Here is a 23,401-nt window from a genome sequence, read left to right as displayed (position 1 = left end):
GTAGTGAAATCAAGAAATATTCACTTTTGGAAGGAAAAATACTATATATAAGTAGCCTTATCACGGGTCAGGTCCAGTTTTGGTGGCCAAAATTCCTAAACAAATGGATTTTAGAGGTTTTTAAAAATTTTCTGAATTGCAGATTTGTTATGGTGGATTGGTACTAAATTGATTACTCTTATTTACAGGTAGTTCTTCTATGTCCCTGATCATATAACAGTGCCCCATTACGAAGTTTTGAGGGATGATTTTCTTAGCTAAGATCACAGGATGAAGTTCTTCCTCCTACAGCTTCCATGAAACTAGAGGATCAGAATATTTAGTAAAACCCAATGATCTTTATAATGACCTTGCCTGTATTTGAAAAGAGGACATTAGACTTGCACAAAATTGGGTTCTTGGTTAAAAGGAAAGAAATTTCAGGCAAAGCAGCATATTCTCCTCTAAAATAATTTTATAGTAAAATAAAATCATCAAATGTACAAACACACAATAGTAAATACTGTGAATAGTAAATATAAACAAAACTGAAAATATCCTTGGAATTCTATATAACCAACATTTGTACTTTCAATTTTTAAATTCCATTTTTGTCAGGCAAATTTCACATAAAAATGTAAGCTGACAATGAATAAAGCTTAAAAGTATCTGAAATTAATTACATGCCGTATGTAAAATAATTTTAGAAGATTTTGACCCAATTCTCTAAAAATTATTTCCAGTTATAGGGAAACCCACTTATACAAGCCTAATATTTAATTCTGAGGAAGACCATAACAGGAAGAACAGTAACAGAACAGTATTAATAGTAGTAATTGCAGAAATTTCCTTTAAAGCCCATGCAATACTCCTATAGATGCTAACTGGAGTCATGCATGCATTAAATCAGATATATGTACTTACTATTACTGCTACTGCTGTCATTCCTAAGGGAGCTGGCTGCAACAGGGGGTAACATAAATGGTTTTGTGACACTGACCCTGGAATCTAAATAGAAAGCAATAATGTGTCAGTGTTGCATGGCGATTTAATGAATTACAGAGTCCGCAAAAGCCTGAAGTGCAATACCAGAATATTTTCTAGGTCTGCTTCCCAAATCTTGATTATTAAGATCCTATTTATTTCATACCGAGTCCTGTTCTATTTTTATTAAATGCACCACAATCACGTTATAGAACAAGGATTCATTGCTTACATAGGTTAATAAATATGAGTAACACAAATTGTTGGTAATTGGTCTTCAAAACAAAACAAAACAAAACAAAACAAAAAAAGCAATGAAATTAGATTTTGCAATACTGGGACCCAGTGGGAAAAAAGGTTCTTAATACAGAGTAACTACTGAAGATCAGAATTCATGACCCAGAGGCAGACCTTAAGGAAAAGATTTGAAAAGGGTACATTAAGAAGAGTGGAGGTGAAGAATATTACACTTGCACAATGCTAGCAAAGACCAGATAAAAAATATGAGTGACTAATTCCTATATTGTTTACTCACACACAATTCTTATATTTGAAAATGAGGAGTGTTGCTGTGGCCTGAAAACCAACAAATTAACTGATCATTTCTTTCATGCCATTGATATAGGTCTTTGTATTACACATATACACATACATCTTTCTCTAGCTACACATACATTTGAGTCAGAAGTAGATTCTTACCTAAACATTCAAGATTCAAGCTTGCTTTTGACATTTAAATTAGAAATGCTTACGTGTCTTACCTTTTTCGGGACTTAATGTTGAAGAAACCACACATTCACTAGTTTTAGATGCCACCATCTCCAAGTCCTTGAAGGCATCAATAGATCTATTAAAAATTCTAAAGAATTCTTCAGGAGTAAAAAGCCTGGGTTCTGGGCTCTTAGATGATTTTTTTACATTCTAGAAGAATAAAAAAAAAGGATTGTGCTTTTCAAATAATTTACAGATTTAACTGACGTCAAGGTAATAGATTATAAACATGTCCTCCAAAGACTCAAGTAAAATTGATACTTTTAGACAACTGCTTTAACACACATAATTCAATTGGTACTGCAAGGTAGTGATCCCATCCAGTTAGGTCTGGGGCTCAACTCCAGATAAAAGGAATGGGGTGCTGGTGGGGATGAGTAAGGTGACTAGACATGCTTTAAAATAATTATTCCTCAAAAAAAAATACCCTTACATAACACATTCTCCAAATAGCCCAAAATTAACAATTCTGATGATACTAAATATTGCCAAGAATATGGAACAAAGGGGACCCACACACTGGTGGAATGATGTAAACTGGCACATTGGATATCCTCTGGTAAAGTAGGACATGTGTCCACTTTGTAACCCAGCAATTCTACTTCTAGGTGAATACTGTAGTGAAGTTCTTGCACATATGCACCAGGAGACATATAAGAAAGTTCTTAGCAGCAGTATTCTATAACCCTTACATCAAACAACAGAAGAGTGGTTTAATAAATATTGGTATATTGAATCAACTCTATAAGCAGGAAAAAAAAACCCTGAGTTTCAGCTGTATGCATCAAAGTGAATATAACTTATAAGAATATAAGTTATAAACAATGCTAAGGGAAAGAACCAAGTTATGAAAGAATAAAGAGTATGATTAATTTCTAGAAGTTCCCCAAGAAAGCAAACCAACACTATAGTTTAGGAATTTGTAAATGCATGATTACCTATAAAGAAAAGCAGGTAATAACAACACCTATGTAGCACTTGCTATATATCACTCTAAGTGCTTTATATAGATTAACTCAATCGCCAAAAAAATTGAGAAATACCAGCTGGGTTCTTGCCAAAGTGCCATGATTAGTAAGTGTACATTCTCCAGTGTTTGGGGTACTCTTCTCGACATCACCATTTACCTAGCACCTAACTCCATCTTTCAAGCTCCAATGGGAGCTTATTTCCTCCGTGACACTGTTCCTGATATGCCCTACTTTTGGGGTCCTTGACCTTGTATCATTGCCCTCAGAACACTATTTGTACTAACAATATGAAAAGACACGTTGACTCTAAGAGACTATAGATTTTAAGACACACTATTCAGAAATTAGAAAGTAAAGCATAGAAGTGATGAAATACAGTGAGGAGGCTATTAGTATGGTAAGAACTCTGAGTTTGAAACACAAATGGGACTGACATTGGGTCTTGAAGAGTGACTGGAAGATGGATGAGAAGGTAGTATTTGAGTTTTACAGTACAGAACCATGTTTAAAACCTTAGATTTAAGCATCTAGAAGGCCTGTAGGATAAACCCTGAACTGTAAACTCTATGCCAAAGCAGGCCTCCCAAGACCTATCTTATTATAGATGAGGTGTTCTAAAATAAGAATAAGAAATATTTATTAGGGTTTATTTTGCCAGACATGGTACTAAGGCATTAATCAGAAATCATCCAATGTCAATTCCGTGAGATGCATCCTGTCATTGTCCTCATTTTAGGCATAAAGAAAGTGAGCACAGAGAGGTTAAGTTCCCAAAGCTAATTAGCGACAGAGTCAGGATTTGAACCCTAACACCTCATTTTTAATCTCTGTACTCTGCCTCTTCAATATACTTAGATCTGAAAACACTGCCATGACCACATTCTGAGGCTGGTGACAACGAATCATCAAATGCCCTGGACTGGAGATGTGAAAATGCACTTCATTGTTGTGACAGGATTACTATGGATAAAAGGTTAAGTAAGAGTGTTCATTATAGGTAATTTTCCATTTAAAGATAAATGAACATTTGTAACCTAATAGGTAGGTTAGAAGGACTTCACTACCTTCTGAAATAAAGGTGTTTTTTTTTTCTTGTGTTGAGGTGTGAATAAATTTTATTTTTATGTTAAGTAACAACATTTAAGCCTTAATGTAGATTTCAGCATTGCAGGGTAACTACAAACACCTATTCACTGTGCTCATCTGAAAAGAATTTTTAATTAAAAGTCTTTAAATTAAAAACTTCACAAATAGAGACAACCCCACTCTTGCCACTGCCAAAGGGCATAGGTTTTGGAGAAAAGTAGTAAAAAAGGAATCCCAGGGAATACAAAGTTACCTCAGATGAGTGTCCTTCCACGCACTCCACAAGGTCATCCACTATTTTCACAAGTTTGTCTATGATAGAATAATTACTCAAGCCTTCAGAAATATTTGAAAACTTGTCCAAAAGATCAGTCAAGCTGACTGACAACTGTTCCACCATCACGCTTATCCAACAATGACTAGGCTGAAAGAAATTGAAAGAAAGGAAGATAAAATCTCTATGGTCAGTCACCCCTCAAAGACATCAATGTTTTAGTCACTGTGGGATAAAGAATTTCCTTATATCAGAACAGGTCAGATGTTTTGTTTACCTCAGATTTAACATCGGTTTCAAAATTTGCAAATTAATAAAGATCAGAGCCAATATTGATGATGAACAATATTGCTCTCGTATGGAAGTAAACTAAGAGTCAAGTCTTACCCTTGACAAGGTTTACTCACTGTTCTTAGAAAAGCTTTAGCACAGAGGGAGTTAAAAAAAAAAACAAAAAAACAAAAACTGTAGGAGAGAGCCCTAGCCTTCAAGGAACTTGCAGTCTTTTGGTGAACTGAAATAATAAGCAATGGATTAAAAATAGCCTGTTTTTCCAAACTGCTTGATAGATTTCAAGGTTTCTCTACACATAAATTCATGTGGGTCTTTAAAAATCAAATAACAATCATGGCAGGAATGTGGTCTGAGAGAGAAGCACTTTTGCCTTAGCAGCAGGACCAGCCACATAATTTGTGGGTCCAAGGACAAAATGAAAATACATTTATTGTTCAAAAAGTTGTTCAAAGCTGACTAATTACAAGATGGTGACAGTAAAGCATTAAACCAAGCACAGAGTCCTGCCCATGATGCTAGCCCTGCCCATTGGTTAGAAGCTCAAATCTTAAGAGTCAGGTATAACTGGGTTTGTTTTGGGCTGAGAAACTCCAGGCAAGCCACGTAAATTCTCTGAACCTCTCTTGGATGGGAATGGGAATAATGGAACAAGGTAGTTATGGGGAGATAATGTACATAATTTGTAAGTTTTATGAAGGCAGTATTTTTTTTTTTATAAAAACTTGTTCCCCATGGTGTCCCTATGGCCTAGAACTGTGTCTGGCATGTGAAAGTTGCTCAGAAATTATTTGCTGAACAGATGCATGAGTGAAGAAAAAATACATGAGAAAAAAATTACTCTGTCAGGGAGTAAAGAGCCAGATAATATGTCAGACTTGGCATGCTAAGAGGCAAAAATAAAGGATATTATGTAGGTACATATATAGAGAGAAAGAAAATTTCTACAAAACTTTTATTACAGAAAATATAATTGAATATAATTTCTTTTGCATAATAACCAAATTTAATCTTTTTTAGTACAGGTCTACCAATAAAATTAACGGAATTCTTTATTTTGGGTCAGCATTTGGTGTGGTTGGGCCTCACAGCATTCTCTATTATCAAACAGACCACAAATGTCCATCTGTAAAAACTAATCTCAGTTAGCTGGCCATATAAAATCAGGTACAGACTGGATCTGACGTACAGGGCATAGTTTCCCAACCTTGGCTATGAATGGTTCTGGGCCAGTAGAGGTTTAGATTATTAGGAAAAAACCTCCTTGATACATTAAAATGGATTTCAGGATTTTTTAAATTAGTGCGGCGTCACTTAAAATAATTACTTAAGTTCATATATATTCTGTATTTTAATGTTGTTTTCTCACAAGGATCTTTTAAGTAGAAGCTCTGATTTTTTTCTTTAATCTGCTAAAATGTAACAAGTGAGGGAAAAAAGATTGGGAATGGCTGCAATTGCCATAGCTTATGTGATCCTAAATTATTTAAAATAACTTCTGCTGTAATAAATATATTATAATCACAGGGAGTAACTGATGCCACGTAAAATGAATCAAACCACTAAATCCGATTTCTACCAGCAGAATATCTCTAAGGGAAGGCCAAGTAATTTATCCTAAATTAGGATATTTGGGGGCCATCTATTTATTTAACAGAACAGTTTTAATTAATAGAACACAGCTAAAAAGGAGACTGGTTTATCTACAGAATGGTAAGCCCCAATTCCTGGAAGCACTAAATGACATTCAAAACTTTCAGGAGTGTTGGCTCTGGCTTCAGAAAAGTAGAATAAACAAACCCCCAAATGGGAATTAGTTCAATTAGGCCATTTCACTCAACTCATCAACCAAGTTCTCAAAGACTATGTGTTTCCAAAGTATGCTCAGAATGGATTCTTTGTTTTGTTTACTCAGTGCTTATCCCAAGCACATGCAAGTTCACATTCACATCATTCGCACGTCTTTTTCCAAGATGTCAGTCTTTCCTACGGGGCTTAATCACTCTCCAAGTCTCCCACCATTTAGGCAGTGATAATTCCCTTTTAGATAGCCAGCCCTATCAGCAAGGGGCAGATTTCCTAGGATACAGGACGCAGCATATCCTGGAAATACTGTTTGAAGGGTATTTATAGGGCAGGGAAGCCTTCCCCAATTAGTTCATTCTGTTGTAATTGTGCAAATTTTACTGTGGCAAGAAGATTTTAGGTGTTGGGTCTCTTCAAACTCTGTCATTATTCCGCTTTATAAATATTCTTGCCTATCCTTCCCCTCAGATCTTCTGATGTGGAAGAACCAAAATCAAGTTCCCTTAATCTGAAATAAGGTATTCATTTAGTTTCTGCAATCTTTGCCTTAAGTGAGGTTTTTTCTTTTTTTCTTTTTTGTGGTTAAAGTAGAAAAAAAAATTTGTTTATAGGTTTCTTATATTTAAACCTGGGAACTCTGGGGGTGCTTATTGCTACCACTTCTGTTTATCTCTATTTTCAGCTGAACTCTAGGTTTGCATTCTGCATTCAAGTTCTCATTTAGCTATGACGACTCCCTCATGGCCACCCACGTTCTGTCCACATACCTAATCAACAGCTGAGGCAATCAACTTTTTCCAGGAAAATCCTCAAGCCTAAACTTGTAATTTCTTACAGTGAAATCATGGCAATCCAACAATCTAATCTTAGCCAAATCTGCCCCTTTAACATGAATTCATCAATAGCCAATAAGAAATTTCTGTACTACACTGCTGAAAAACACATCTCTAAACATCTTATAAGTTGTATTTCATTCATTATTCATTCTTGCAATAATTTTCTTGGAAAAAAACTGTACAATTCAGAGTTCTATCTTTTCATTAATTTGTTCAAAGAGTTACATGTTAGGATTTTAGGATTCTTGGACTTATTTTATTTAAAAAAAATTTCTTAATGTTTATTTTTGAGAGAGAGAGAGAGAGTGAGACAGTGTGAGTGGGGGAGGGCCTGAGAGAGGGAGACACAGAATTGGAAGCAAGCTCCAGGCTCTGAGCTATCAGCACAGAGCCCAATGTGGGGCTCAAACCACAAACCACGAGCCGTGAAAACATGACCTGAGCCGAAGTCGGACACCTAACTGACTGAGCCACCCAGGCACCCCAGGATTCTTGGACTTATTAAAGATAGATCTGAGGTTAAAAAAAATATATCAAATATCGGCCAGTTTTGACCTGTCTCCCTGCAAAAAAGAAAACCAGTTCTGACTATATCATCAAGCAGTTTCATATTTTCTTTTTAATTAAATATAGTCAATGATTTGCAAAAGAGAACAAAATACAGCAAGCTAATATTTCATTTGTGAGATGACAGACCTGTTTTTTTTTTTTTTTTGACTGATTCCAAGATTATGATTAGGAAATGGATGATTTAAGGCTATGGGGCTCCCAAATGTAATCTTTTCCTTTGCCTTAATAACAGGCATTATTGTCACACTTTCTTAGCCTTCAGAGACAATTTTAAGTTCAAACAGTTCCATATAAATATTAACTCACAACATGCATCAGAAGAACGTAAGATATAAATAATGTTCTCTATTTTACTAACAGAAGAATGTGAAGAATTAGGAAAGTTGATAAAGCCACAGAGGAGTTCAATGAAGTGATGTAAAAAAGTACCTTTCAAATTCTTAAAGTACATATACCTTAATGTTCGACTCACCCATATACATACAAAAAGAAATACAATCCTTGCTTTGAAAGGGAAAATCTAGGGCTGCCTGGGTGGCTCAGTCAGTTAAGCGATTGACTTCGGCTCAGGTCATGATCTCACAGTTCATGGGTTTGAGCCCCGCAAGGAGCTTTGTGCTGACAGCTCTGAGCCTGGAGCCTGGTTCAGATTCTGTGTCTCCCTCGCTCTCTGCCCCTCCCCCACTTGTAGTCTGCCTCTATCAAAAAAAAAAAAAATTAAAAAAATAATAAATAAAATAAAAATGAAAGGGAAAATCTATCTGGCTTTTCCTTAACTCCATACTCTCAATTTCTTATCTTCTTTCTTTGTAGCTTCCATCTTACATTTTCTGGGTTAATTACAGCAACTCTGAATAAAACCACTGGAAAGATATGCTTTCAATTCCTATATAACACATATCATTCTAGAATGCTAAGTTAGTCAATGATAATGCATCAATATCCTTAACGGGCTACCACGCCCCTACCCTTGAAGATTTGCTTAAAAACTGTGAACCTCCTGTAAGTGATTTTTTTTTTAAGTTTAAAGTGTGTGAGCTGGGGAGAGGGGCAGAGGAAGGGAGGGACAGGGAGAGGGAGAGAGGGGGGTAGAGAGAGAGAAAAGTCCTAAGCAGCCTCCATGCTCAGCACGGAGCCAGATGTGGGGCTCCATCCCACAACTCTGGGATCACAACAGTAGCTGAAATCAAGAGTGGGGTGCTCAACCGAGCCATCTGGGTACCCCTAAGGGATTTTAAAGTTTATAGCATCATGACTAAGTTGATGATTTAACTAAATGATTAAATGAAAGATATAAAAACTATTATACTTAAAAGCATTCTAAACATAACTAGGAATACTACTGCTTCTAAAGATCAATAATGAAAAAATCCATGCACATTCTAAAACCACACATATTTAAAATACATAATATACGAATATATGAAATAGATAACATATGATATGTGATATAACACCTCTGCAATCCCAGAACTGATACATTTGAGACCCTGGCTGAAATTGTATGTTTTAAAAACATCCTAGTGGGTGCCTGGGTGGCTCAGTCGGTTGAGCATCGACTTGGGCTGAGGTCATGATCTCACCGTTCATGAGTTGAGCCCCAGATAGGGCTTTCTGCTGTCAGCACAGAGCCTGCTTCAGATCCTGTTCCCCACCCTCTCTCTGCCCCTTCCCAACTTGCAGATGAGCTCTCTCTCAAAAATAAACATTAAAAAAATAAAAATTTAAAAAACAAACATCCTGGGGACTTACTGAGTCTGCCATACTTTCTCTTCTCTGTCCTCTGCTTCATTCAAGAAATTGTTCTGCTTTATTAGCTGAAAGAACTTGACACATTATTCTGCATCAATCTTGGATGCAGAGGGAGTCTCTAAGAGCAGTCACCATTAGCTTTATAGAATCAGAAGGTGAAAGTGGACACAATGTACTGTAAATTTCTTCATGCAAGCACTTGGCGCTTCTTTCCATTTGGTAGCTATTTGAAGACAGATACCTGTGTGTTTCCTTACTGGGTCTAAGGTTGGTATCTGCGTTGTGAGAGTTCCTGACAAAGGAGCTGGGGTAATGGGGTAATGTATCTGTTAGGATTCTTACAGAGAAACAGCACTGGCTCATAACCATGAGCCCTCTGAGGAATATTCACAAGAAGCATGCACTCAGTCTTCTATTCCAACTAATCTAATTACTAGCATTACCGCCCACTTAGATTGTTTTTGTTTTCTTTTCTTTAATGTGTGTGTGCCAGTATTAGAGGTATGAATGCCCAAGGCACAAAGCATTCCTTTGTTTCCTCTCCTGTTTCCAGCATTTCCCTTCTGAGAAATCAAAAGAACCTAGAGCCACGCCATTAGAATCACAATAGTTTGGATCTGGAAGGAATACCGAAGACCACCTGGTCCAGCCCCATAATTTTACAGATGGGAATGCCAAGACTTAGAGCAATGACGTGATTTGTCCAAGGTTGTACAATAAATTTAAAACAGAAACATTACAAAACCGAGACTCCCAAGCACTCACTTAGTTCTTTTGTCAGTGATACAAAGCACATACAGCTGCAGCATTTCTTCTGCCAGGTTGTCTGAGTCTTGTGGTCTCACATCTAGACCAGACTATACTGGCCCTTGGACTCAATTAAGACATCTCTTGGGAACGGAAATGGTTCCGTCTCATTTCAATGAATTCAGAGTCTACTGATGAAAATAAATTTCTCCGAGCCAATGGTCACAACCAAACGGCAAATGCCAATTGCCTTTAGTGGCCTTTCTTTATCCTCCTTCTGGTATTTACTCTTAAAGGCTAGAGAACTGACACTCCCCTGCTACTCACAAACATTCCACAGCAGGCAAATTTCAAACATTTCTATAAAAGCACTTTGCAAAAGCAGTGTGTGCTCACATTAGTAGTGTGGAATCTCTAAAATCTTAACTCCCTTTTGGAGGAGCCGGGTTTTGTCAGGATTTATTTTGGTCTTCTCCCTAAACAATTTGGGTCTTCGGTATTTACTTTAGGCATCTAACTTTGCATTTTCTTGCTTGAATTAAAGTGATGTAGCAACTTTAACCTGATTAAGATGGTAATCAGCCCACATACTATAAATATGTGTTGTTTCCCATGGCCTATAAATGGTCCCTGAGCCAGACACAAAATAGCACAGTGAGGAAGAACAGCACAGAGAGGTGAGGGCAGAAAGGATGAACTAGAGGTTCGGTGTTTAGTCTTAACTGTTAACACACTTTGTGATTTCAGTCAAGTCACTTCGTCTATTCAGAGCTTCAATTTCTCCATAGACTAAAGGGGTCATAAAATACAGGGGCTATTAGCCACCTGTGGCTACTGATCGCTCAAAATGTGGCTAGTATAAAGCACTAACATTTTATTTTACTTACTTTTAATTTGTTTACATTTAAAAATCAATACTTGATTCAATGACTGAAAAATTTTTAAGTATATTTAGAAAATCTTAGGTTTGTGAATCTGCACTTTCAACTGTAAACTTTATGAAAATCTAAACATGGAGTAAATATTTCTGATGAAAATTTAACGTCTGCACTGAAATGTGCTGTAGCTATGAAATACACTGTGGATTTTGAATAACATGAAAAAATGTAAAATTCCATTAATTTATATTGATAGGGTAAAATGATATTTTGGATATATCGTAGTAAAGAGAGAGAGAGAGAGAGAGAGAGAGAGAGAAGCCCAAGTAGGCTCCATGCTCAGCAGGAACCCCATGAGGGGCTCCATACCACGACCTTGGGATCATGACCTGAGCTGAAATCAAGACTCAGCCGCTCAACTGACTGAGCCATCCAGGTGCCCCATGTCCCCTCCCCCCTTTAACTTTTTAAAATGTGGCTACTGAACAATTTTTAAGATTATATATATAGCTTTCATTATGTTTCTACTAGACAGCAGTGGTCTAGATATTCTGAACAGCATCTTAACATAATCACTAAAGATGGATGCTGCCTGTAGTTTGAGTACACAAAAGAGCCACTTAAAAATAGTTTTGGGATGCCTGGGTGGCTCCAGAGTCAGCTGAGCCTGCTTAAGATTCTTTCTCCCTCCCCCTCTCCCTTACTTATGTGCTCTCTCTAAAAATAAATAAAAATAAATTTAAAAAAAGACAATCTTCTTAGAATTAGTATTTAATGTTATGTTTTATTCATTTGACTAACATTTTATACCTATTCTTTTTAAATAAATACTTATTCTATGGGAGATAGAAGTAGATAACTACAGTGTCTGCTTGGCTGATTTCATCTATTTCTACAGGAAGTACTTCTAACCATAGGGTTGCCCCTCAGGAATCATACTCACAACTAGTGAAGTTGCTCTGTGGCCATAACTGATTGGACAACTGGCTGGAGTCCCTTCATGAAGCCTGACTGCATCCTTGTCCTTTAACTTGGAATGCTGCTCTTCAGTATCCTTATAACTGGAACTTTTTCTTTCTTTCTTTCCTCTTTAGAATTAAGTTTGAATTCATCACTGTTAGTGAGAACCAAAGAACTCTAAACAAATGAAGATGGACCTTTCGAGATTTGGAAATGAAGACATTTTTTTGCCACAGTTAAATGCTAACTGGTAAGCAGTTTTTGAGTAACTACTATCTGCTTGAAAGGTGAGGAAATATAAAGGAGTGAAAGATTTGATCCCTAATCATTAGACAAATAAAATACAGTAAAAAGAGAAAACATAAGAAAATAATAATGATAGCATCTGACAATGTATATAGATCTTATATCTTGGGCTTTTCCTATCTTAATTATTTCTCACAACACTTTGAGACAAATATATAACACATACAATTTTAAATAGCCAGGTGAGAAATAATATGATCAGGTACCCAAAATGAGTTGTTTTTGGACAAGTTCTATAAAAATTCAGAGATGATGGGGGCGCCTGGGTGGCTCAGTCGGTTAAGCCTCCGACTTCAGCTCAGGTCACGATCTCACGGTCCGTGAGTTCGAGCCCCGCGTCGGGCTCTGGGCTGATGGCTCAGAGCCTGGAGCCTGCTTCCGATTCTGTGTCTCCCTCTCTCTCTGACCCTCCCCCGTTCATGCTCTGTCTCTCTCTGTCTCAAAAATAAATAAACGTTAAAAAAAAATTAAAAAAAAAATTCAGAGATGATGAACTAAAAGGTAAAGTCTACAGATCAGACACCATCTTGGTATTCCTGACCACTGCATCCCCCGAGGCAAGCAGAGTAGGGGTGAAGCCAGTTTTACTGGATGATGCAGGGAAGAGAGCATGGAACAGTAGGAACTAGCCCTGGTGAGAAAGGTAGATCTCACCCTGATCTTGGACAAGAGGCCATGGAAAAGATGCTTTTAGCTGTGAGACACTGCAGGATTCTACAGGTAGAATTGGGATGGCTGGATGGAAGGGGAAAGGACATCCCTGGCCAAGGGAAGTAGCACTGAGCAAAGTCAGAGTTGAGAATAAGCAACGTAATTTTAGGAGGCAGGGATGCATCTAGCTGGGGTGGCTGGTTTGTGTTGGGCAAAAATAGGTATTAAGATGAGGTGGTTAGGAGGAGGCAAGATTATGAAGATTATGAACATTAGATTCAGGAATTTGGCTTTCAGCCTTTAGTTACTGGGAACAGTGAGAATGTTCTTGAATATGGAAATGACTCAGTGAAAGCAGTTGGACAGAAGCCTCAAGAAAACCATGATTCCTAAAAATTGCATAATACGTGGGGTGGCTCAGTTGGTTGAGTGTCCGACTCAGCTCAGGTCGTGATCTCATAATTCGTGAGGTTGAGCTCCTTGTCAGGCTCTGTGCTGACAGTTTGGACCCTGGGGCCTGCGGCCTGCTTCAGATTCTGTGTCACCCTCTCTCTCCACCCCTCCTTCACTCACATTCTCTCTCTCCCTCTCTCTCAAAAATAAACATACAAAAAACCCTTAAAAATTGAATACCTCATATCTAAGATTTTTAATAAAATACACATGTATCTAAAAAAAAGACAGCAATAATATTGAAGTGCAGGTATTGTGTGAGGAGTTACAGGCACTCAACACAATAATCTCATGGACTCTACTCAGGTCAAATTTGCTCCTTAGAGAAATTACATGAGATGACATGGGAACTTCTTCCTTCGTCACTTTCAGCAGGGATTTATTAAGTGCCTATTGTTCATCACGCACTGAAGACATAAGAGCAAACATCGACAAATTCCTGCCTTACAGATGTTTACAGGCGTTAAGTAGAAGGTTATCAATTAAATAAATCTACAGATAAATGGAAAACTGCTATTTTGAAGGATGTTACAAAAAGAGTTTCCAACAGGAGGATTTGGCTTCTTCGAGGAAGAAGGGGAAGGCTCCCTTAAAGAAGTGAAATTGAAAGCAAGAGTCAGAAGTTGCCGGAATCAAAGGACTACTCAGGTACACAGAAAGCCGTGTGCAGAGGAACAGTGGCAACAGGAAACACGTGAGGATGTGCGGCTAAAAGAGGACTTGGAAAGGGGCCAGATCATGAGAATCTTGAAGGTGTTATTTAAGAAGCTCCTTTTTCTGTTTCCTAAGAGCAACAGGCACACAGACATCAAAGTGTATGAAGAAGGAGGGGTAAAATAATCAGGTGTGTTTGTTTTTTTTTTAATTACTCTGTCTACTCAAGAAGAGTCAAAACCTCAAATGAGAAGTCCTGAAATGGCAAGGGAGATGGGAAGAGCCCAGAGGCCGCAGGGCCGGGTAGAGAAAGGTGGGGAGAATTGAGAATGGGAATCCTGGACACGAGGGTGAAGGTGCTAAAGGGAAGGTGGCCTGCAGGCTTATTGTTACATATTGCCAAGGGCTTCTTTGTTTAACCCTGCCTTTGAAAATAGAAACTGATGTGGCAAAGACTGGTTTAGGTAAGAATCGTCAATACATACTCAATTTATGGGATAAACTTTGATGAAGAACCGTACATGGTCTTAAAACATCTCCCCAAATATTGCTTCTGAGTTGCTCATGAGTAAACACACAGAAACAGTGTAACACCTTAATCAGATGATCCAAACAACACCATGAAGGGGGAAGATGGACACTGTGTGCCTCTGGGTATGATAACCTGAGGATGCTTCATCACTTATATAGCACTCATGGCTTGGAACACATAACCTGAATATAACAGTCATCAAGAAACACGAATCAAGTGTCTCAGAGACACACGTTTTACTTAAAGAGGAGGGCTGTGTTACTCCAAACTCTCAGTGTCATAAAGACAAAAGAAAGGCTGAGGAACTCTTAAAGCAGACTGGTGGGCTTAAAACAGTACAAATTTATGATGTTACAATTGTTGAGGTCAGATCCAACTCCAGGCTGTTTAGGCTCAAATCAAGGTGTGCACGTGGGCTGGTTTATTCAAAGGGGCTCTTCAGGAGAATTATTTTCCTTGCCCTCTTCAGCCTTTGGAGGCCACCACCTGCGTCCCTTGGCCCGTGGCCCCTTCCCCATCTTCAAAGCCAATGGCGTAACATCTTCTAATCACTCTCTCTGGCTCTGATGCTTCTGCCTCCCTCATATAAGGATTCATGTGATTAGAATAGAACAATCTGGATAATTTCAGATAGCTTAAGGACTTAGAGATGGGGCATTTAATTATATCTGCAAAATCCCTTTTTACATGTAAGGTGATATGGTCACAGCATGGGACATCTTTGGGAGACATTTGGCCGTCTCACACCTGATGTAAAAATGCAAGCCATTATCCTAGCCTGGACCTTGTACTAGAGGAAAATACTAAAAAGATACAGCCAATAGATTTAAGTATTTTAGTTATTGCTAAATTTACTGAAGTTGACAACCATACTGTGGTTACAAAGGAGAAAAGCCTTTACTTAGGAAACACACACTGAAGTATGCAGCGGTAAACATCCCTTATATATACAAGTGATTCGATGAGTTCAGAAAAACAATAACACACACGCTTGCACATTTACTTTAGTAAAGTAAATGAGGCAAAATGTTAAAAGTAGATGAATATGCATTAAAGAGTTTGTGAGTGTATTTGGAATACTCACAACTTTTCTGTAAGTTTGGAATTATTTCCAAATAAAAAGTTAAAGGTGATAAATCTATAATTAAAAATGGATAAATCTTCTTTTTACTCAAATACCATAAGCAAGTCATAATATATATCATTTTATAAACATTGGGATAACAGCAGATGTGTGGCACAAATTCAGCAATCCAATTTTTGGTCTTTCTGCAATAACGTCACTGGTAAATGAAAGGATCAGAAATGTTTAGGATTTTTAAGGTTAGTGACTTAAAATCCTAACAGTCTGGCAATATTACAGTTTCAAGAGCTTAAGACAGAATTGGTGATTATCATCAGGTTTAAATACCAACTGGCTGGTAGCACCCTGCTATTTGTGAGAAGGAAACTCCTAGGTAATTTTCTAAGAGGTCCCTTAGAAAAGTACCTCCCCTCCCCCCACCATTTTCAGGAGTACCTAGCAGAATTTTAAAGCAAAACTACAACAATAAAGCGTATTCTATTCTAGAGCCACCTCCTGCCTGGTGCTTCAAGACGGAATTTTATTGCCGTGGCCCCAGAGAATTTTTCTGGTGCTCATTCTGATTCCTACTCCACCCTTTATTGTTTAAAGACAAAATATAATGCAGCTGGGTCTCTGACCACTGACAAATAATCACTGGCCTCTCCACTGGGAAACTCCTCTGGTCCTGGCAGAAACTAACATTTTAAAATAAAGGTAAAACAAAGTGTAAGACCCCGTTTCTACCCAAAGCCTTATGCACGAGCTTATTTTTCTTGCCAACTGTGGTAGCCAAGAACAAAGTTTCTCCAGTTGTGCCAGGACGGTGTGCCAAGATCAAATAATAGTGGACTTTTCTCAATTACAGAAACAAGAAAAAAAAAAACGTGGCAACGAATCAGCTTTATTTTTGCAAGTTTGGCTCTTGCTACCACAGCCCATACTAAAATGTGTGACTGAGCACAACCTAGGATTTTATCAGCACAAAGTAATCTATTTTGTTATTTTCAATTTAACATGAAAAGCTGCATGATTTCTTTGAGTTTGGCAATCGCAGACCTAAATGCTTCTGTCAGGAGCAGGGTGCACCTTTATTACTTACGTGTTTCACTTAGGACACCCTCCCTTGCTATTGATGACTAGAGGTTTCTTTTTAAGACTGTCACTTTTTAGTTGGATAACCCTGGGCAAAATGCTTATAAACCTCAGTGTGTCATTTGTAAAACAAGAACCCATACAAATCACAGAAGCTGTCTTGCCTTCCTTGAAGGGTTTTTCTAACCATCCAAAGAAATAAATATGTGAAATCATCATGAAAGTTTAAAAAAAAAAAAGCATTATGAAAAGGCCAGATAGTCCCCCTCAACTAGTTATTAAATTTTTTGCACATAAAGCTAATTGATGTGTTTGTTCCTTAAAATGTCTGCCAAAGGGCTGGCTCCAGAACTTTTCCTAACAAATACTGTACCTGCTGCCTGAGTGATCGACTGAATAGATGAATTAACTTTCAAGCTGCTATGATTTTACATTCCTATTTGAAAAGAACTCCCCCTAATTCAGTGGAACAGACACTAACCTAAACTTGAGGGTATCTGGTTCAACATGAAGAAACACATTCGAAGGAGTTCTAAGGAACTTTAGATAGCTCGTGCTAAAATGTTTACTTTCTTAATGAAAATTGGCCTTTGACATTCTCTTGAAAATAACCTTATAGTCTTTGAATGACTTTTTAAGCACACTTAGTGATGTAACACACTTAAAATGGTCATCATTTTGATTGACTAAGCCACAAAAAGTATTCAAAGCCTAAGACAACTTGCACAGGGTGGATTTATAATAAGCATTTCATAAATCGTGGAAAGATGTTTACTTGCAGAGTAACCCAAATGATTTTAAATTAAGTCAAGGAACACAATCCGGTAGTTAAAATGAATCATCGTGGATTGGCACATTATAGGTCAAAGGCATGTCACAAAATATAGGCAAGTTGCAAAGTGGTATATGTACTACAGTGCAATTAACATAAATATGAAAATATGCAAAAAATACAGTATCTTCTGTATGGGTGCATAGTTTGCTAAATATGAAAGAGCAGGCAGAGTTACTATGCACTGTTGCACTCAACACAACTCCTCAGGCCATGACTTGAAAACACATGGTAGAATGAAAGATTCCAGCTCAAAATACTTGTTCCTAAGAGTCAAATTGCCTGTAGGAGACAAAGTGGGGACCACTGGAGATAGGAAAGAGGCATGGTAGTATTTATAATGTTTCATTAAAAATACACATTTATGGAGCGCCTGGGTGGCTCAGTCAGTCGAGTGCCCAACTCTTGATTTCAGCTCAGGTCATGATCTCATGGTTCATGGGTTTGAGCCCCACACTGGGCTCTTTGCTGACAGCACAGAGCCTGCTTGGGATTCTCGCTCTTTGGCCCTCCTCTGCTCTTGCTTGCTAAAAAAAAAAAAAAAAAAAAAAAAAAAAAAAAAAAAAAGCCAAAACCAAAACTATGCAAGTCAAATTCCAAAAATACCTTCTTCAAATACTAACAGTCAGTAAACTCCTAAATGGCAGATAATTTCCTGTCTCAATAGAATGTTCTCATCTCTTTTGTCAGCTCTGAAAAAGAAACGCAGAAATGTACAGTTTACATACCAAAACATCCATCCCGGGGACATATTTGAGGGCTATCTTATAGTCTTTTGGAAGATTTGCCACCTACAGAGACCAGAAGAAAAACAAAGAAGGAAAAAAAATCCATGAGAAAATTCATATATATCAATTAATCATTATTTTTAATGGTTTGGAGGAAAACACATACACACGTGTGATATCGTTGTTAAGTTACCGCTGAATTTCAATATTTACATAGTGATTTTCCTTTCTTGATTTCCCTTTGTAATCACAGGCACTCTCAAAAAAAAAAAAAAAAAAGGAAGTGACAATACAAGTCTTTTGGACTCCAAATTCAATAATGAGTGGCTAAGTATAATCCATTGAATTTTGGAAACCTCTAAATTTCAATTTTTACCTGTGGTCTTGGAATTCCCTCCCAGGACTAGTTTCCTACTGTTTCACCAAAGAATCAATAATATGATGTGTCTTCTTTGTTTTGGGTTCTTTTGCCAGTGGTTTTCAAAGCGATGTGTCAACATCACCAGGGAACCTGCTAGACATGTAACTTCTCAGACCACATCAGACCTACTGAATCTTACTTAACAAATTCTCTAGATGACTTTGATGCAAATTTGAGAATTTATTGATCCTAGAAAAAAATGTCAGTGAAACTTCCAAAGAACTACTACTTATGAGATCCAAGTGCTTTCTAACCTAACTTGTAAAGATTCAGTTCTGTGAGAGAGCTTAATCTGCTTCCCCAGGACTTAAGAAAGGTCTCAAGTGTTTACCTAGCTTCTTTCACAGGCTTTTAAAAAATATCTCACACATTTTTATCAGTCATTGTGGCATATGTTGACCAAACATCTGATCTGGAACCAAAGCTAAATTCTGTACTTTGGTTTCTCTCATCTATAAAATGGAGATAAAAGTACCCATGCCCAAATAGTCAATGTATGAACTAACTGAATGTGCCAAACACATCATAAACACAATCTAGATTCTTTACTGAGAGATATATTGGCAACTGACTTCTAGAATATATATCCTGGTGTCTTAGAGTTCTAGATTCCCTGATCTCCTTTCCTACAACAGTACTAGCTCGGTCATGCCACCACTATTACCATTTCCAGCTGAATAGAGCCAACAACTGATTCAGACCATGGAGTCTTAAGACAACATATGGTGGAAAAGTGTGGTTTTACACTATTACGTCTTCAATACATCCCCAAACTTTGCTCTTCCCCACATTAAGCTAGGATCTTGCTCACGTTTGCTGGACTGGGTCACCTCCGACAAGTCTCCTGTAACACAATCTGTATGTTTCTTCCTGGCCATGCCAATAGCTTCTAGAATCTGAGAAAAATTTGGTGAGAAAAGAATCTAGGCACAGGCATAAGTAGTCAGAAGGGAGCCAAGGGAGCGACTGCTCCCTCGTGCTTACCACCATTCTACCTCCAAGGGTACATCTTACTCGTCTTACACTCACCTTAGTCTGGAGCCTAACCTTTTCTGAATATGTAGTATGTGCCAGGCACTGTGCTCATGAAGGGCTTATGTTGCCTCATCACATCTAGTCTTCCAATCCCTGTGACACATTATCTCTATTTAACAGATGGAGAACTTGAGGCTCAAAGAGGTCACACAGCTACGACGTGAGGAGTATGGACGAGAACTAGAACTCAGATCTTGGACAGCAGTGCCTCCCTTGCCTCTTTGTTCTACTACACATTTCATCTACTATCTGCACATTTGTCCTGGGTATGTTCTTCCTCTCAAATTTCTCCCCATGCTTCCATGATTTCTTTTGTCTTTTGGATCTTCATCCCCATGTTTGAAAGGCAAAAGTACCCAGTCATTTTATGTAAGCCCTGCTGGCAAAGAAACAGTGGACACTTCCACATGTGTAAAAACTGGAACTAGACTAAGCAACAACATTCTATTATGTTATGAACCAACCTTGTAAATGAAAGCCATTCCAGATGGAAAAACGGGACAAGAAGTGGCAGGTGTTCTGAACACAACCTGCTAGCCCCTTCTTCAGTATAATTTACATTATCTATTTCTATCCATCTTTATAAAATTGACAGAATTCGTATTCAGCAAATTTAGGACCTGAGTATATATATACATACTCCTAACAAGCAGGAAGAAATATAAGGGATATGGTCAATTAATTTTATTATTAATTTATATATATAAATTGGTTCAAAGAAGTCAAAGAAACCTTACAAGAAGTTCTCTGACCAACACACTGAAATCTCTATGCCTTATTACTTGGGGGGGAAGGGGTATATAATAATAAATTCTGCATTAAACTGATTTGCTGATATTTAATTTCTGATAGGATGAAAAGTAATAGTATTTCTAAAAATGCTTCATAATCCATAACAAATTTTCATATACAGTCTGCCACAACTTCATGAGACATATATTATTATGTCTATTTTATAGATGAAGACATGGAGGCCCAGAGGGGTTAATTGGCGTCTCCAGGTAGCAGAGCTCAAGAGTTCCAGATGCAGGAAGGATACAAACCTGGCCCCACGTGCTGGGCTCAGTAAGTCATCTATAGGGCAGTCTCCCTTTATTATTTTCTCAGCTTACATTGGTTCCTTTCCAATTATATTTAGAAGAGAACTTAGGGAGTCAAGTTGTAGATTCTTATGGTTGCTTCATGAGTTACTGTATTACTTTCCAAGCACACAAGAGTGTGTTAAAGAGCACTCAGCACAGATAACCTTGTGATAAATTCAGCTTGATATACATGGATTATTATAGGAAGTGTGACAGTATAGAGGGAGCCTTGGGCCCGGAGTTTAGATGTTCCTTTGAGTTAGTCTGATGTAGAAGTCACTGAACAGGTGCTGGGAATACGCCGTTCGGGTTGGATCCAGGCCCTCAGCCTGGTAACTCAGAGATCTCGGGCAAGTTCCTTAATCTACTTTAGCCTCAATTTTTTCCTACCTAGAGGAGAGGTCGTATGCAAAGACAAAGAAATGGGAAAGCACAAGGTGTGTTTGGGAAATCATGGACAGATAAATCAAGCTCCAGCAGGTAAGAGGTAGGAAATATGCCAGGAAAGCCACATGAGAGAAGGACTTGAGTGTTGGGTGAAGGCAGCCCACTAGGAGACAGTGAGGTTCGGTAAGACACGTTTTACCAGAACCCTACAGCAAGTCACTTCTTCCTTAGACACATCGTTTCTTCTCTATAGAACCTCTATTTGTCTCTAAAATAAAGGGAACAAACTAGTTACTGAGAATTGAGTCTGATCTAACTTTCTCACAGAAGAAGTGGTGCTGCATTAAATGTCTAAGCAGGGAGGGATGGGATAGTAAATTCAGAAAGATTGGTCTGCAAGGATGGATTACAGCAAGGACAGAAGAGAGACCAGGAACAGTTTAGAAGACCACTAGGAAAGTGTTCAACATGTATTAAATATTCCTGTAGAGACTGGAAGCTGAAAACAAAACAAAACAAAACAAAAACAAAAACCCAGGAACGAGGTTCAGAATCTAGGGAAGTAGCCTGTTGGTAGGGTCAAACAGATAAGTAATCAAAACTGTAGATTCTGAAAACAAATCTATTCTAGTTTCTAAAATAAGTTCAGGGCAAAATATAAAATAATGAAATGGAACTTAACTGATTAAAAATTTTACTGGACGCCAAATTATCCCAGTGAGCTTTGTGATTTGGAGTATGAGGATGTCAGTAATATGCCAGATTGTAAAATGCATAAAACAGCAACACAAGTCACTTTCTGATGGGCCCACTCTACTAGATGGGCCCCTTTGGCTGTAGTTTTTGGATGTCTTGAGGACTGACTATACTCAGTGACACTGGGAAGAACAAAGAAAAAAATGCATAAGGGGCAGCATGCAGAAATCCTGAAAACTCAGCCAAGAAAAAGTTTTTTTTTATGCCAAATTGTCACTGGCTGCAAAGCAGGCCCTAAAGGTGTTTGGACTCAGGAGAAAAAGAACTCAAGGTTAGAACATTTAATGCCCTCTCTAGATCGCTAATCTAAAATCTTTGGAACTCATAATTCAAATGTCGTTGAGGTCTCTAAATCTTATGAAATAGTGGCTCCTTAAATGTCTTTGCTGAGACACATACTTGTCTCCATTGTTCTCCCCAAGTTCAAGGCAACAATCAAAATACAGGAGTGGTAACTCATGGTTCCCTTGACACTGTACATAAAATGTTGCACATAACAAAGCCTCTGGGAAAAGAGTCCACAGTTTCCAGAGTTTCAGACCCAGAGAAGTTAAAGAGTTGCTGCTGTAGAAGGGGGAAAAAATCTATGCTCATATTTAAATATCACAGCCTACTCATGTACAGCTTAGTGTAATGCTGATTTTCAGAAATAACACAGGAGGAAGCTTTTTGCTTTTTAAATTTTCCCTTGTAAGTCATCTCCTGTTAATACTAACAATCTAATTCACCAGGACAACTGTCTTCGGTTTTCATAGGTATTTGTTTTTTGATAATAACTCAATTAGCAACTAAAACAAAGTTAAGATGGCAATTTTACAAGACTTTTCTGAGTCATCGTTTCTCAGTGAAGAATACCTAAAAGTTAGAGGACTCTTCTCCCTCCAAAAACAAAAACGAGAGAGAAAGAGAGAGATTAAAAGAACATCTAGATTATATTCACTCCCTCATCATGTGACTACTACTTAGGAAGTAAAATTCAAGAGGTTACAATGATAGTTCTTAAAACTGCAGTTGACATTTACATCTTTTTTTTTTAATTTATTTTTATTTTTAATATGAAATTTATTGTCAAACTGGTTTCCATACAACATCCAGTGCTCATCCCAACAGGTACCCTCCTCAATGCTCATCACCCACTTTCCCCTCCCTCTCACCCCCCCATCAACCCTCAGTTTATTGACATTTACAGTTTAAATTAAGACATCATACATTATTAACTAGGTTCTTGTGTTCCAGAAACAGTTACAGGCTCAAACCTCTCCACTCAGCTTCCTATTTCCAGATAAGGATGATCAGGTCACTTATCACTAGGTCTCAGCTTCCTAATCAATAAACAGGGGGTAAAAATAATTACTTCCTAGGGTTGTAATGATTAAAGGGGACAATGTACTTTGCATGGTACCTGGATACTCACGCAGTAACTACTGCTTTAAAAAGTCAAGGAGTAGGAGACATAGTACCTAAGTGGGTCATCCTGCAAAGGAAAAAATATTTGTTTTTC

General features: G+C 37.8%; 1 protein-coding gene across 6 annotated transcripts in view; it reads right to left on the bottom strand.

Annotated features, from left to right (window-relative positions):
* KITLG (KIT ligand) overlaps window positions 1-23,401 on the bottom strand; it is an 85,959-nt gene that overhangs the window by 22,308 nt on the left and 40,250 nt on the right. For 4 of the 6 annotated variants that reach the window (XM_058741838.1, XM_058741836.1, XM_058741835.1 and 1 more), the window contains 4 exons: window positions 18,220-18,282; window positions 4,045-4,215; window positions 1,725-1,884; window positions 904-987 (listed from right to left, as the gene is read on the bottom strand). In XM_058741838.1, coding sequence (XP_058597821.1) covers window positions 904-987; window positions 1,725-1,884; window positions 4,045-4,215; window positions 18,220-18,282 — 478 coding nt within the window. The remainder of the gene's footprint in view (window positions 1-903; window positions 988-1,724; window positions 1,885-4,044; window positions 4,216-18,219; window positions 18,283-23,401) is intronic. The other 2 variants (XM_058741839.1, XM_058741840.1) reach the window with 2 other exon arrangements.

This window comes from Neofelis nebulosa, chromosome 8 (genome assembly GCF_028018385.1).
Source record: "Neofelis nebulosa isolate mNeoNeb1 chromosome 8, mNeoNeb1.pri, whole genome shotgun sequence".
In the NCBI taxonomy this organism is placed as follows: Eukaryota; Metazoa; Chordata; class Mammalia; order Carnivora; family Felidae; genus Neofelis; species Neofelis nebulosa.
Note: the sequence above shows the minus strand (reverse complement) of the source record. Positions and strands in the feature narration are given on the sequence as shown.